This window comes from Leuresthes tenuis, unplaced genomic scaffold (genome assembly GCF_036924035.1).
Source record: "Leuresthes tenuis unplaced genomic scaffold, fLeuTen1.0.hap1 SCAF_13, whole genome shotgun sequence".
NCBI lineage: Eukaryota > Metazoa > Chordata > Actinopteri > Atheriniformes > Atherinopsidae > Leuresthes > Leuresthes tenuis.
Window position 1 is genome coordinate 11,717,011 of NW_027325367.1, and position 17,605 is coordinate 11,734,615.

At 38.4% G+C, this 17,605-nt stretch overlaps 1 protein-coding gene across 1 annotated transcript in view; it reads left to right on the plus strand.

Annotated features, from left to right (window-relative positions):
• Positions 1-17,605, plus strand: part of mettl24 (methyltransferase like 24) — a 34,849-nt gene that overhangs the window by 12,096 nt on the left and 5,148 nt on the right. Inside the window, exons 2-3 of the mRNA XM_072361765.1 lie at positions 8,345-8,443; positions 12,479-12,612. Of these exons, the coding sequence (XP_072217866.1) occupies positions 8,345-8,443; positions 12,479-12,612 (233 nt within the window). The remainder of the gene's footprint in view (positions 1-8,344; positions 8,444-12,478; positions 12,613-17,605) is intronic.

The window sequence follows — 17,605 nt, forward strand, 5'->3', positions numbered from 1 at the left end:
GTAATGTCCCATGGACAGAGAAAACCAAAGAATACCTGGAATACCCTGGAAATGCCATAGATCAGTTTGTTGATATGTGATAAAATGCAGTCCATAAAGAAAAAGAACATGCAGCCAACAGTGAATCATGGCAGAGATTAAATAATGCTGTGGGTCTTCTTTGCTGCCTGTGGTACTGAACGCACTGATGCCAAAAGTGACTGAACAAAAAGATAACAAAGCATTTCAGAAAAATGTCATTCAACTCTTTTGAAAGCAGACAGTCTGTTGAAGATGTATTGATCTAAAATAGCCAACAACAAGTCCAAACACCTTGAAAATGTTCTCATAAAGATAAAAATTTGCCACCGCAAAAGGGATTCCAGTGAGTTTCAAAGAAAAAGTAGCAACGGAGTAAAGGAAGAAAGTGCCTGCAAACATGTGCAAGAAGCTTTTACATGGCTTCATGGAACATTTAGAGGCTGTCACTGCTGCCAAAGATACCTCAACCAAATATTTGTGAAGGGCACCAATGTTTGTATTTCTATCTTTATTTCACCACCTAATTGTTTTTTAATAACTTTGTACCTGTTAAAGATGTAATTTCGCACCAGGCACAACAGAAAACAGCAGATGTCAGTAATTCTCACATTAGCATCAGCTACTTGAGCACATATTGCTGATTATCAGCACCTTTAATGAAACAAAGAATGGTTGATCTGAATCATCCACCAACTGTTTTATCAAACTACAGTGTCTGTCCTTGATTTGCATCAGGCAGCATTGAGTTTTACCCAAACTGTCAGAAACATACATGTAAAAAACACAAAAACATTTTCTAACTTCAACACGGTGTATACTTGCAAAAAAGCCATTCAATATACTTTTAAACTAAAAGCTTTGACCTCACAACTGCACTGCTTGTGGTATTTTTATACAGGATCTGGAACCTGGCAAGTACAGATGCAAAAAAAGTGAGCTGGTCTGGCACTCAGCCTCTCTGGCTCTTTACCAATGAACAGGACTGACTTGGCAGCCTCCTCTTACTGACTTTATACCTTTCAAGTGGTCAGACACTGCTCACCTGTTGGTTTGGACCTGTGTCACATTTTAAATGCTGATAACAGCTTGCCCCTGATAACACTGTGTCTCCATTGACACTCTAAACCAACATGTCATTAACTGTAATGTATCAACTTTGTTTAGTTTTGGTGTAAATCCAAAATACAGATGTGGAACTGGTTCTTAGTTCACTGAAGGGAGCACTTCCTCACTCCATCTCCTCTTTGTTCATTTTCAGCTCCACCTCCCTCCACTCTTTTTCTCAAACGCCTTCATGGTTTTGGCAGACAGTCTTCTCTTGTTTTATCCCGTCATCTCATGTTCACCCATCCGTCCTTCTCCCCCTCGGGGATTATTCATGCTTGGCCTAGCTGCTCACACCTCTCACACACCCAGGCTGCGAGGCAGAGATCCAAAAACGTCTCTTTCCAAACATGCAGGGCAGGGCAAATCCCATATTTTGTTGATTTTTGACTTGAACACAAGAAAATTCAACCCCTGCAGCAGACAAACATTAAATATGAGCCAGTTTGTTGATGAAGTTTGACTTTATTTAATGAGGAAAGTTGTGTCATCGCTGAATTGAATGCACAAAATCCACAAAACACATTATCCATTACAATTACAATTTATCCAGTGTCACTGACTGCTACACAACCCGAAAGTAGAGGCTTTCTTCTTCTTTTCTGGACATCTGTCACGTCATGTTCTCTTCATCAAATGCTGCTCTTTATTTGTTTGTTGTTTGCTCTTTTGTGTTTCAAAAAAATACATTTGTGAGTGTTGCCAAAGGGCTGAATTTAAACTTCATCTGTGAACAAAAGTGAATGCATTTTCATATTAATATGGAAAGATTAAGGGTGCATATTTCCAGATTTCTTGAAGCTTTGCAGTAAGGATCCAACTGGGGAACAAACCCCAAGACCTTTGCATTATTAGCTCCACTTATGATCAACATAGCTCTATAATGCTGATGCTGGGAAACTGAAGCAAACGTTCTGCCTTTGGAGTAGTGGAGGCTGTCATACCTTAATCACTTGCATATGTACGTTAACAGTAATTACAGTTTCTTAATCTGAAAAAAGCTCACAGCCACTAAAAAAGCACAGGTCCAGGTTTATAATATTAAATATAAGATTTTAAATGCTTGGACGTGAATTTGGAGCATTACTTTAATACAATATCCTCTCATTTTCAAGTGACACCAGAGCAATTTAGAGAAGCCATTTGAAATTAAACAAAATTACTTTAAATTGACTTAAAAATACACTTTATTCATCTCAAAGAGAAATTATAATAATGCAATAAGTCATTAATTTGTCTTGTGATGCTATGTAACTATATTTTGCCTGGATGGAAAGAAGACAAATTGAGGTCATAAACATTTAAACTACTGTCTCAGTTTTCAAGTTGAAATCAATTTTTAAATCTTGTCCTGTGAATACTGGAATGGTTTTCTTTCTTATCACCCGTTCTTATGCTTGTAGTCCATTAATGTTGCAGAGTCTGCTGCCAAGTAGTCATGTGAAAAGATTTGTTATATCAGAAAATTGAACTGCTCTGAGATTGTCATATGCTTGACTCAGCAGACTAATCTCAAAGCCTGACTAACTATAGAAGTCCTGATTAATTCATTACAGTCCCATCAGTTAATCATGTTCATGGTGTTTTACAAGAAACGGGAGGCAAAAACTTGCCAAAGTTGTAAGGAGAGAACCATTATTAATGTGTCTTTGCAGCAGGGGATTTTAGTTACTTTTACTTCAAATGTCACCAAAAGAAGTTGTCTATGAGTGCACAGATGTTGCACAAATGTATATGAAAATTTGATAAGATTTTTTTTTTTCAACCATGTCATTCAGCTTTACAGGTCTTTGTCTATTCCACATATATAACTTTCAGTTGAACAAAGCCTTGGATTCTTTTTAGCACTTCTTCTTCAGGTCACACTTGAACTCCTCTCAGCTATCACACTTCCAGAGGCAACCTGCAACCTTTCAGCACATAATTCAGCTACTTCTTCAACTTTACCCAGTGGATGTGCTTAGACTGACACCTAAGCTTATTACATTCATTGTATCTCTGCTGCCATTTTGTTATATTCTCAGTATTCAAATTCATACTTTCTCAAATGTTCCATGTGCAAATGTTTTCCTTTATTGAATAGGCCATCATTTCCATTGTTGATGCCATTCATGTAAGGGCAAATAACTTGAATGTGCATACTTGAAATGTGATTACATATGATGTTGTGGGATTAAGTCTTCACAGCTGAAACCCTGAATGGTGCACTGTTCATTTGTCTTTAACACTTTATCATCCCTGAGGTGCTGAGGACTTGTTGCTGCTTGACTAACATAGGGCTTAACATTAATCTCATCCGTGCTCACTGATGATTCACCAGTAACTGAGAGTTTATGAGTATATATTGTATAATGCATGCATAGAACAACACAAATATTTATGAAAATATATGTCCAATTTTAATTCCACAAATAACTTTAAATGAAGAGATTGATAATAACTGCCTGTGAGGAAAACTGTCTCAAAATATAACATTTGACATTTCAATTTCAGGACAATACAAGTGTTGAAACTATAAATTTTTTATCCATTAGTTACTTGCTTTCCCCTTTCTTCATTCTTACTCAACCTCAGCTTGCTGAAACCTCCCAGAGAGTCCACTGTCCCAGATAACTGCCCTCTGATCAGTGGCCCAGTCCCACCTTGTATTACGATGATGTATGGTGCCTGACAGCTGAGTGGTGCAGAGAGGGCTCAGATGAAAAGGGCAGATCAGAAACAGAGCGCTCTGGGAGCTCTCAAAATTCCCGGATGCACACAGGTAGATGTTATTTGTCTACCTGTAAACTGACTCCCAGGCTAACGTGCAGCCTTTCTGTGTTTCTTTCTCCAGGCCTCACTACTGCCTCTTCGGAGCAGTGTTGCTTGGGGATGGTATTTTGGCTTTTTCCTCTTTTGTCGGCGGTTGATTGTCAGATTGTGACCTTTACCAGAGATTTTTGATTTGCAGTCAAAATCAAAATTTACTGAAGACCTGAACAACAGATATTGTGTGTGGAGGCTGAGTTAAGAATCGGCTGAAGTCAATTATTGTTGATACCAATGTAGTCCTCACACTTCTTTTTTTCTTTTTCCCCAGACACACATAATCTGTATTTTAGCACATTAACAATAGTGGCAAACTTATATGTCTACTTTCACATTTATTTGATAAAGGTATTTCAGAAAGACACGCTAACCTCTTTATTAACACACTTCATGTTCATTTGAACACATAAAACTGGATCAGAACTACATCAGCTTACCATATATCAGTTATGATTTGCATGCTGTTACAGCTGTTTAACAACTGCTTTCTGTTTCTGGTGATCCTTTTGATGATAATACCATAATTGGATAGATATCATGGCTCGACTACGACTACTACTACTACTACTACTACTACTACTACTACGACTATTACTACTATTTCCTGACAAATTAGGTTTCAAGTATCACACTTGTTGTTTAGAAATGCCCACTTCTGGTTCAAAAAAGAATAAGGTGGCAATGACCAAACGCCAAACTTGAGGCAAATGTAATTCCATCTTTTATTTACAGTCTATGGCACAGTCAAGATCCAGCAGCAACAAAGATTTAGGACCAATCAGGGGAAAAAATCAGCAAGAAATATTAACAACTCTATCATAATTTATTCCCATAAAAGGCTGCTGCATCATCCTTCTGCTCCTGCGTCATTTGCAGGGAGGCAGGATTATGTTTGTAGTTAAGGTGTGTTTCTATATTCCCTTGAAACATTTAATTTTATAAATTGCTTCTCCCTGTTTCCCTGTGGTCATACATTCTGCAAAAGCTTTAGGATACATTATGCTTTGATAGAACATGAAATATATGATATATTCCTCGTCTCATCAGTTCCTGTCCAGATCCTCTAAGTTATATTGCTACAAATGCATTATTGGGTTTTATGACATCCACAATCTACATTAGGCTATCTAGGCAAGTGCAGATGGTTGTTTCTTGATTTATTCTATTTTTCTTGAATTAAATTGTAATTTCTGCTGTTTCAAGTTAGTTGAGCAATTCTTGCCAATGTGCACAGAGGCTGCTGCAGAGCTATGCCTCGGGTGCACATACTCTTCCATAAAGAGTAAGTTATAAAGCTTTGTCCAAAGGTAAAATTATCCTTTATAATATTGGCAATGAAATTTTCTCTGTTCATGAGATCATTCATGCATCAGATATGCATAGTAATGTATGCTTTAGCAGGTATTAAATGCCAGAATCAACTGCCAGAAGCGGTTGATTTTTATTGTCTGTCCTTGCTTTGTCTTCCATTAGTCATCATTGCTACCCTAAGACTTATAACTAACTTCACATTTCACAAGTCAGACATCAGTTCTTCCTGACTGTGCCGCACATCCACATTAAGCATATAACAAGAAAAATAATAATGTTTTTATACCAAATGAAGGGCAAATGCCAGCATGCAGCCGATATTGATAAGAATCACAGTCATTATTTTTAATGGAGAATAATCTCACCTGTAAGAAGCTGAAGATTTAAAGCAACCATAGTCCATGGCAATCAAACCCTACTGTGTTTTAACTGTACTACATGCATGCACTGACAATATGCATGCAACATCACCAGAGTTGACTGACATTTTTAAATGAAACATTGAAGAGGGAGATACAGAAAGAGATAGACAGAGAAAAGTAGGAAAACAAAAGATGAGTAGTATGTTGGAGGAGGATGAAAGGGAAAAGGAAATTAAGTGTTGCAAGTGCTCAGACTGCAAATTGATTTAAGGCTGAATGCTAAGAACTGAAAAGTGGCTCAAGCTCTCCAACAAGTAATTCTGGAGAAGGTTATTCTCTGTGTTGGCAGGTCCCAGATCAGCGTTACTGGAGGAAGAAATTACACATATGGTGCTGTCAGATACTGTATCAGTGAAGTGCACATAGTGTAGGCAAGTGTTAATAGTTCAGTAGATATTGTCGTTGTAGCAGATCAGAATTTACAGTATGTACATTGAATGCACACAAGGATCCAGTGTATGTTTTACAGTGTGTGTGTGTGTGTGTGTGTACACCTCCATTTCCAAGAGTTAAGGCACCATGTGAAATGTAAATAAATGCAACAATTTCCAACATTTATTTCACAGAAAACGTATCAAATGTTGAATGTGAGACAGTTTACTATTTTGCATCTCATGATGGGCCAAATGTTTTCAACTGAAAGGGTCTGGACTGCAGGCAGGCCAGTCCAGCACCAAGACTCTTCTACTACAAAGCGATGCTGTTGTAATAGATGCAGTATGCAGTTTAGCATTGGCTTGCTGAAATATATAAGGCATTTGCTGAAAAAGTATCAAGGTTATGTGCAGTGCTGATAGCAAGTCAGATAGTCCCTCTTTTCTTTAGTGCGGACGTGGCGGCATCCATGCTTTGAAAAAAGAATTTTGAGTTTGATTCGTTTGACAACAATACAGTTTTACACTTTGCGTCAGTCCATTTGAAATGAGTCGTGGCCCAGAGGAGACATCATAATTTCTATATCATGTTCGCATATGATTTCTCCTTTGCATGATAGAGCTTCAGCCTGCAATAGTGGATGGCACAGTGAACTGTGTTCAATAAAAATTATATCTAGAAGTGTTCTTGAGGCCATGCATGGATTTCCATGGCAAAACCTTAATGATTTAAAATCATAAGCCCTAAGATCACCAGCATCCAATATAGATTTTTGGCCATGTCTCTTGCATACAGAAATGTCAGGAGATTCTCTGAATCTTTTGATAGTATCATGTACTGTAAAGGAGTAGAATATTGAAAGTCTTCCCAATTTTACGTTGAGAAGCATTATTCCAAAACAGCTCCACAATTTGTAGACAACATTCTTTGCAGTTTGCTGAACCTTTGTCTATCTTTACTACTTAGACACTCTGTCTCTCTAAGATGCTCTTTCTTTTACTAACCTGTTTCCAATGGATCTAACCAGTCGCAAAAATTCCCTCCAGCTGTTTCTTTTTAGCACCACATTACTTTTCCAGCCCTTCGTTGCTGTCATCCCAACTTTTTGGAGACGTACTGCTGTCATCAAATTCAATGAAATAGTAAAAAGTCCCTTTTTCAACATTTGATATGTTTCCAATGTTCTATTGTGATTCCAATGTTGGTTTATGGGATTTGTTTTTATTCACATTTTAAACAGCTCCCTGAGACTTTGGGAATTAGGGTTGTATTAAAACACTTACACTGTCTGAATGCTAATAGAATATAATGAAATGAACTGTAATAATGCTGTAAGTTGCAAGAACTAATCAACACACAATCCGGAAGATTATCCAAGACCATAACCCCATAGTTTCACAGAAAATCCCACAAAGCATTTTTGTGAGCTCAGCAACATGAATATTAATGAAAGTGTCATAACTTTGGAGAGCCCATGTGTTGTGTATGCAAAAGCTGTAAGGAGAAAGAAAAATAGAATTTAAAAAAAGCTTGGTAACATGGGACTGAATTCCAGCACAAGGATATTACTCTTACAGGTTGTTCACCAGACGTACCCACTGCACTGATCAAACCAAAAACTTTGAGCCAAGAGTGATCTGTGCATGACCGTGGGAAATTTTAAAATAAACTTAAGTGCCCGAGCATTACTGATGCAGTGTGGAGCATCACAGGCGGGAAATCTGGCAATCATACATCCACTGAGGATAATTTATACCAAGGGTGCTAATGAACACACGGCCATGGTGTTTGACCCAAGAAATGATTATGCAAGCAACTAATACATCATCACAATTCTGCCCTCCTCTCTTGCAGTTCACTCACCACCCCCACAGCTTCTGCTCTAATCACAAGCAGACACATTCCAGTAGAAATGAAGCAGAGCTCTGTCAGATTTCAGAAATGTGATCCCAGCAGTACTGAACTGCAGCAGCCTGCTAATGGGATCTTATTTTCCAGCGATCCTAAAGCTGAACAGCTGAACACTTCACATGAGATTGTAAATGTATGATTAGCGGCCATTTTAGTGAAACAGAAAAAGGAACTACCTTTAGAAGTTTGTCACTTACAGGGAAGCAGGGAAATTGCTCCACAGAGCTCATCATGACCTAGTTCCATCAGTTGCTATACTCAAGGGGCTGGTATCTAGAAGAATAAAGCTCCATTTCCTATTGTCCTTGCACTCGACTGCCCTACTTTGATGTTAGGTAATTGCCATTTATGCTATTTTCTTTTTGAGTTAGCATGTGTGTGTTCACCAACAGGCTCCACGTTGGCACATAGATCTGCAGCCATGGGCCAGTGAGAATCAGTCCCTGGAGGATGAGGCCACAAGGTTCCTCAACTACATCACAGCCCCACAAGTGAGTCATTGTTTGAACTCTCACTGATACCCAATGTCATTTCCTGTTGAAAAAGACTATTTGATTTTCACTTTTCCTTTTTCTATATCATGAACATGTGACCATTCTGGAAAAGTGGCGAAATATAACCAAAAGAAACCAAGTCCTCTTCACTGAGGGTGCTTTATTATGCATTTAGTATTTGCTTTGGGTTTTTTTGTGTGTAAATACTTTCATGTAATACTTTTACTTATGATAGTTTTTAAGTTGGAGTCTGTTTCTTCAAAACCAACAACCACTATTTGATGTATTGTAGTAGTCTTAGCTTATGTTTGTGACTGAGCATATTTAAAATCTACAAAATGCAGACCATATAGCCAATAAACAATGGCTGCAACAGACAAATCCTAAAATGTAGTAGTGGTTCCAGAGTTTGGTGTCAATTGACCCTGAACCATGTCTGATATGGTGGTTAAACAAATAAGAAAAGCTGGCTAACACTGTATTTTACTGACAGACACGAGAGTTTTCATCTGTGCCGCATTAAGAGTTCAATTCGATTATTTGAGTTCATTTTAATTACTGATATAAATGCTCTCTCATCTGAAGAGCATTAAACAGAATACAGTGAAACAAGAGACGGCAATACATACAAGAACAGATATGCAGCAGTATAATGAAAGGGTCACACAGTGGGAAATTGGTAGTTTCTTGGCACTATTTAATCCAAATTCATGTGAGAACTTGCATAGCAGAAGTATTTTGACTGAAACTTAACACACTGATTCCTGACCTACAGGTCCCTGGTTGGTCGTTTTCATTTTGTATTAAATGTGGCACATTTTGTTCTGTATTTCTAAGGTGTTGTTAAATGGGGATATTGACCAACCTTGATGTTTTGCTGCTGGTTTCATGGGGGAACTTTGAATCAATGTTTACGTCTTGACCCAGAGATTACAAATACAAACTGTATTTTGCCATGCACTGTTTAAAATTATCACCAAATAGTTTTAGAATGTCAATATGTAGTTTCCCCAAACACAAAATGGAAACATTTTATTATGGGTTGCACCGGATGTTTGAAGGTAGCATTAAGACTAAAACTTGACAAATAAACAAAGTAGGTATTGTTGCATTGTGTTGACAGGTCTTTGAAATCAGACTCTAACTCTCAGCCCATAACTGAACTGCACTCAGATCTCTTTTACATTCAGCTCAGCCAGAGCATTTGTATTGCCCAACAGTGCACTGTAATCCATTATTCTATTGATTACAATCCAGATGGATCTCACAGCCCCTCTGTTCAGACTTAATCAATGAAATACTGTGGTTTATTCTTGGTCTATGTCTGCATTAATTAATGCAAATCGATTGAGATGTTCTGGATCATAATTCAAAAAGAAATAGAGGGACAGCGATGACTTGAAATATGTGTCTTCGAACTCTTGTTTTTATCATCCAAAAACATAGCCTGACAAGTTTTTGGATACATGTGCTTCAGTTTTAATTGTAATGAAATAGGCTTGGTGATAAATCACTATAGAGCCAGAGCAGAACCCAGCTTCAAATGCCTATGTGTCACTTTTATCTTTCACAAAGCAAAGATTTAGCTCATAATGAATTGGCATTGGATTATGTGTGTATGTGTGTATGTGTGTGTATGCACTGTGTATTTTTGTGTGAGGAAGGAAGTGGTTTGGACAAGAAAAGAGACAAAGATATTGTATGAGTGTGCGTGTTAGCGGGAAGATGTGAAAGGGAACTGTCCATCACTGACAGTGACAGGCGAGGGTGGAAGGAGCCAGGGTGGAGATCGCAGCATCCTCAGCTGTAATGCTGACTGACGCAGTGCTTGGTGGAACTGTTACTCAGAGAGATGGTCTGCGACACAGCTGTCCAATCAATAGCAGTCAGCAGTTTCCGTGCATATAACACTAGCACACACACTCGCACATACAGATGAGAGGAAGAGTTTTCAAACAGCATGCAATACACTGTTGGGAAATGTCCTGTTAGCTTTGTCAACTACAAGCAGTTACCTTCCTCTCACTGTTAGGTATGCTTAATGAACACATTTAGTTCACAGCTCTGGATTCTGTATAACATTGCTTGGCAACTAGCGCTTGAATGCACCTCACTGCACGCTGTGCATTGTGGTGCTGATGAATACCCTCAGCTGGAGCACATTAACAATGACAGACATAATGGAACAGGTTTCCAATTCGAAAATTCATTCGAGTAGCACCCCAGATGAACGGCACAATTCTTGTGTTCTGTGCAACAACAAAAATAAGCAATGGGGAAGTTTTATTCCCTGTCTAATGGTTGACTCAGCTGGTTTCTCCACGCCTGACCTGTCACTGAACTATCTGACTCGAAAGAGATATTTAGTCAAATCCACAGGAAGCAGTTCTTTCAAAGCTATAAAAAGAACTTGCCATAAAGAAGGCTGTGATAATTGCCACAGAATGTAAGCATGGATAAAGCACAGTTTCAATATATTCATTTTGAATCAACAATCGGTGTGACTTCATAACAGGCTTCCTTCCAATACCCATAATTTATTTTGGAAGGCACTAATCACACCCCCATTCTCAGCTATTCTTCTACACATTAACATTGATTTTTAGTTTTAAACTCAACAGCAAATTTGCACACATTTTATTATGTTTGTACGTGAAAGGTGTAAAGCCACAGACTATCAGCTCCATGTCATTGCTTCTGGGCCAATATGGTTCCTTCTCATGCAAAGTGAATTCCTGAAGTTGACAGAGCTTAAAGAAAGCAGGCAGGAAACATTTGAGCAGCAGTTCCTGAGCTAAATCTCAGTCACCTGCAAAACTGCAAACGCACATCACAAAACCAAACTTGCCTGTATGTACATGTTTACTTGAGCAGTTTGTACAGGAAGCATTAAAGCAAAGCTGAATGAAGAAACTTACATGCTGGGTCTTGATGGGTAAATATTAGGGTTGAATTTAGCATACAGTGAGGCTGAGTGCTGAAGAATCAATTTTCAGCACAATGCCTTTGCTTATAGCAAATCATTTTATTGACTATACATTACTGGATTAAAAGGGCACTGGTACTTCTAAAGTTGTATGCAATTTTCTCATTTAGCAATGGTTTCATGAAAAGGAAGCTAACAAAAATTATACATGAACCAAGTTTCTGTAATCAAATATAGAGACTCAGGTGTGGACACACTACTAAGAATGTGTATGTTATACTATATTAAACCCATTTTCTGCAAGGTATTCTCTCCTTGTGATAGGCAGAAAGGCTATCGATATAGGACTCTACAAAAGTATTCAATAAAGCAAAATGCAACTCTATACTCTCAGGATATGAGAGAATTATTTTCTCCTCCTTGTTTATCGTCTTTGTTTAATCGCTGGAGCAGTGCTACTGATGCATCAGCCCCAGATAAGCAGCATGATTAGAAGTATACATATCATGGTTCAGCACTGGAACCCATACCAGCTGAGGGTCAAATACAGTCACCGTAATTTGTATTATTGCAAACCTTCAAGGAAGTGATGCTCATCATTCAGATGCTCAACACTCTGAAAGATCAGAGTGTCAGTAAAACGGCCACCTGTTATTGACTCGATTGGCACACATAAAGTCAATGCCAGCTTCTCAGAAACCAAATTTGTAAATGCTTAATGCAAATTTGACTCTGCAATTTAACATTTACGTGGTCGTACATTTGTGTACAGGAATACAGGAATTTGTGTATCAATAAGGTATTGGGTCTTTTAAAGACAGATGTAAAGTCTCTATGTTGGGTGTCTGTAGACTTCATATTGGCCCTGAATGTGATTGTGACTTGTAAGTTGCATTGTATAAAAATGAATGCAACTGTGTTAGCATCATAATAACCAATAAGTCAATAAAAATAAAATTCTCAGCCATCCATTCTTCAAGTGCAATGCTTTTATTTGGCCAAGATATTTGGAATGTAGGACTCCCGGAATACTGGGGAACTTTTGATATTGACAAGAACTTTTTGCCTTAAAACATGCGTGTTTTGTGTGTTTTGTGTGTGTTCAGGTGTCGTGTGCATCACTACTCGGTAAAGAAGCTACCCAGGGTGGACACACCAGTGACTGGGTAGTGTGCCTCGATCCAAAGTACAGCTTGGTCCACAGGATACAGAGAAAACGATGCAGGGTATATTCGTTTGGGTGGGTATTGACTAATTAACACTCACTTAAGCTTGTTTTTTTTTTTTTAACATACATTTTAGGTTAAAATTTCAACATGTTAGATGCTGGTAAATGTATAACAGAATAAAAGGTTAGACCGTCAACATGAAGAAGTGTCTGCTCCGAGAGACAAACTCCCTTTGCTGTGTACTTAGGGCTTCGAAACCTTGCAGATGTTTTGCATACCAAATGAAAAGCCACATAGCGGTGACGTATCGGTTAGTGAGACAGTTTTCATTTAACATGCTTTTTGTGTTTTGAACCTCTGCCTCTGCCTAAAAATCTCTGTTCACACATGAACATGTGGGATTAGCAAACTGAAGTCTAGTGATATACTGTGGATGACTGATAGATTACACACTCAAGTATACAAGCAGCACAAACATGTACCAAACATTAAAATAATGTTTTTATGCATGTCAGTGACTTGAATAGGAACTTGAGAAAATGTGAGTCCCAGCTCGCATTTTTACATGGCACTGCATCGCCATCTTTTCTACTGTTCCAGCTGATCCTTAAAGACCTCTGGAATTAACTCATTTACTTTAAGTCCCTCCTCAACTCTGGTTAATGCAATAACAATGGGCTGACCTCGAAATAAAATTCTATATAAAAGAAAAAGAGGACTTTGTAACTAAATAAACGTCCTGGAATAACAGTTAATCAAGTCTAACTCCAAACTACTCTTTGAAGTTCCTCCCAGTGTCCTCTATCTGACCTAGATTCATTATACACACACACACACACACACAAAAGCACATCACACACTGACTTCTTCCTTATATTCTTGACTCTATGCCAGGTATGCTCAGTATGCTGCTCCCAGGAGAGTTATGCACTTCTGTCTAGCAGACGCAGAAAGCAAAAGTGAAGTCCACAGCTGCACATCGAATCAGATTTTAAAGGAAGTACCAACTATATTGTTGGTATGCATAATTGTGCACATATTTTTGTGTGTGTGGCTCATTTGCCTGGTGTGTAACAAGGCATAGATGACTGTGCCTGGGCAGGATGAGCAGCTGTTCCCTGTCTGGTCTGCTGCATGTCAGTGTATAGGGCATGTGGAGTGGGAAGGTTGCAGGATGGTTTTCCACATGGAAAGCCAATTATCTACCTTTTCACCTCCTCAAGTCAAACTTAACTCTCTCATCTCCCTGTCACACTCAGTTCCAGTCTTTGCATCTCAGTCTTTTTTTTTTTCCCCCACACATACACTATTTCCTTTTCTCATGTGCGAACAATGCAGATGTTCGCTGTAGACTGTGAGGATGAATCATCAGTTGCTTTAGAAACAGGAATATTTACAGTATAGCTAGTGGTAAAATTAGCTCTATTCAATGCCACATCTAAGCACAATTAAGAAGTTATTGTTATCACACATATCAGTATCACTAATTGTTCTTCTTGCCACAGTTGCAGCTCTTATCAAGAAATCCTGTTAAGCACCTAATCAGTGGGTGATAGTGCCATTGTCTTTAGTGTTTTTTTATAGCTTCATTGTAATCCTTTTTTCTAATCTTATTTCTAACAAGTACGCACAAGACAAACGGGAGGCGACAATCATCGAAAACCGCCTAAGAGTTGCTTTATGAGTTATAATGCAGGTTGAAACCGCACACTTAAGTCTGGGTATGTACAATGAAATGTCCTTTTACATTAGTATCATTAGCTAAAATCATTCATGAAAACTTCATTTCATTTGGACCCTAATAAAAAGAATTGATATTTCTTTCAAACTTTAACCTAATTGCAGTTCTTTCCAGCTTTGTATTTCAGAATGTACGTAAGTAAAACTGTTTCGCTTGACTGTGCAGATCACAGCTGCCAGGATTATTCTGAGGTACTGGAAGATGATTGAAGTGCAGGGCATACACATGTGTACTCTCTTATTATTCAGTCAGCAGTGAGTATACACACTTCTGAATCCACTCTAGTGTACACCACGCTCAGTAGTGTGCAGCAAGATGCCTTTTATTTTTCTCAGATGGTTACATCTCCTCTGAGCCTCAGACGAGTACCCATTGGGGTGGGAAGGTTAGGTATTATGCGTAATGATTGATTAGAGTAGTATAAGCCAAAATGCAGTTTTTCTCAAGTAATACAGAAACAAAATATCTTTATTGCATGAATGGAATTACCTGGAGAGATGAAGAAAAACACCTTTCCTGACAATAAATTGTTTCAAAATTGTGAATGGTGAAACTCATCATGCTACAGCTAATCAGTTATAAGAGACAGTTTACAAAAGGGACCACCCATAGACTTGAAAGTACTATGGGTAGTCCAATGTTAAGAGTCCCATTTCCATGTATGGATGGAAGAAATAAAAAATGACCCACTAAAGATGCCCTATTATGTATTGTAGTTGCCTTACCCTGTAGTCTGTGGGCCAGTACTGACTGAAAAAGCACCCATTCTTCTTTCATTAACATTTATTCCATCACGCTGCTTACGCTTTTAAATCAGTCATGGAAAGTTTTGGATGTACAAATTATAGTTTTACATGTCAGTGGTGATCAGACAGAGTGTTCATCCTTTGTTGAACAGGCTGCTTAAAAAAGGCCAGAGCAGTCCACAGTTTCCCCTTTTTCTTATTCTCTTAGTTCTCTCTCCTTAGGGTAAGAGCAAACCTTCTTTTCTCCAAACACCACTACACCGCTGGCTAAATCTCTGAACTAAAAACACAGGAGCAATCCAGGCTGCACCATATAGCTCCATGTTTTGGTACCTTAGGATGTCTGTGCCAGGATACTGGTGGCTATTTTGTTTTTGAGCTGAGCCACAACACTTGTTTTTTCTTCTTGTTTTATCATTGATCTTTGTTTTTATTGGTTAGAATAAATTAGAAATTCAATTGTTTCAATTCAGTCTTGTTGCAGCAAGCAACCACTGGAACTCTTAATGTAATTAATCGTACCGCCACCACTCCTATTCAGCAGGTAAAATCTTCAGGGTCTTCCTTCTTTCTATCCAGTAAAAAACGGAATTATTTTCACTGAGCACTGTCTCGTTTTTTTATACTACTGAGGACAGTTTGGCAAAGCCAGTTATTCATTTTCTTTTTAGTGCACAATGTTTAGCTAAACTATGATTCAGCCTCATGGTGGACTTACACATAAACTTTTGAAAAACTTTTGTATAACCTTGGAACTGGACCACTTTTGACAACCTCCCTTGCAGACTGAAGGCCATGCAGCAACAAATTTAGAGCACTTATCTAGGCTAAACCACAGGAGGGCAAACAAAAATACCTGCACCTCATCATTAATGGATCCTGTGTATGCTAATTTGAGGAAGCAGAGACCATGGTATCTGAAAAATGGGGGAGTAATAGTAAGATAAGTTGAAATGGGAAACATAAAGAATAAATGTAGGAAGTAAAATCAGTAAACCCAGCGTTTGCATACAAGTTAACAAGTTTCCCCTCCGAGGTTCACAGTCCCAGTGTGTGGACTGGCAGATTCAAAGCGCTCCTTTCTTTTTTTATCAGCAATTATCACAGATACACACGTTCACATCTGGTTGCTATGGCAATATAGTCAACGGGGACTTTTTCATAACCCTTGCAACACACATGTTGAAGAAGATTTCCTCCATTCTACTGAGTACAACCCTTCACCCAGGGTGTTACAGCCCCTTCACTCACAAATCCCATGAGGGAGGATGCTCCAACCAGGGGAGAGACTCCTGTGTCAGGATTGTAATTCAGAAAGGCTTCTGATCCCCTGCTGCTCTATCAGACATCTCTGTCATCTCCAGTGTCACTTCTGTGATCTCCAAGCGAAACGCCCCACAAGAGAATAGAAAGCTCTCAATGACATATTTAGTGCAGTAGAAAGAGACGTCTCGTTGCATCTCAATCCCTTACATCTAGTCATTTCTCATCTTCTTGCTAGCGGGATACATTTGGGAACCTGGTGCCTCATCTGAAAAAGAAATGTACTCCCACTGTCACGATTACAGGGTTCAGCCACAGCACAAACAAGACACGAGGGAATAAGGAGAGAGAACTAAGAGAGTAAGAAAAGGAGGGGAGTTGTGGAATCGGAGAAGGGAGGGGTGGAGTAAACAAAATATCTGTGACAGACATTGATGGGAATGTGAAGCAGAAAGGAAGGAAGCCATGACAGAATAACGGGATTGAGTGTGTTTTCTCAGATTTACACACATCGAAATGGAGAGGCAGGACACATGAAGTAAAGAGATGTGAGAGTGCTGAATAATAGAAAGAAACATCAAAACAAACAGGAGCATCAAAGATCTCCTGGCCAGAAATGTATATTCCCTTTGTTTATGAATTATTCTTTTTTTTAGTAGATTGCACGCAGGTTGAATTGGGATCACAGTGACTGGAATGTTTGATATAATTTGCGCACTCTGTTGCATTTAACATTTTTATCTCAGAATGAATGGGGTAAAAATGCATCAAAGTCATAAGTTATATTCTTCCATCCATTCACCCCTGTCTATCTATTGTTTGAATGTTTTTTAATATTTGGTCTTTTTTTTTTTCTTTCAAAACCCATTTTAATGTAAACTAGCAGCTCTAAAGATGGCAATGTTAGTAAGTTGATCTTAAACGTCTGACTGTCCTTTAATGGTGCTAAGAAGGATTCATTCTCATAACGCTGAAGCCCAGCGGACCTTTTAAACAGCGATATCAGTAGGTCAGCAGTTTTAGTGAAAGAGCTCCACATTTGCTCACCGCCACAAAATTTTGTATGAACATTTTTGATCTTCAGAGCAAGAATCTGAAGGACTTAGGTGATCCCTGCAGCTTATATCACCCGTTTCAGGCAGGATCTGAACTAACAGGGCTGAATGACAAGCAGTACAAGATTTTTTTTTACCCCTATATCATGCAAAGCTACCCTAGTGGAATAATTAATTTATTAACTTAACTCACTTGATATGAATACATAAAAGAAAAAAAATCCATGAAACGTCTTTCATACTTGTCCTTGCTGCTTAT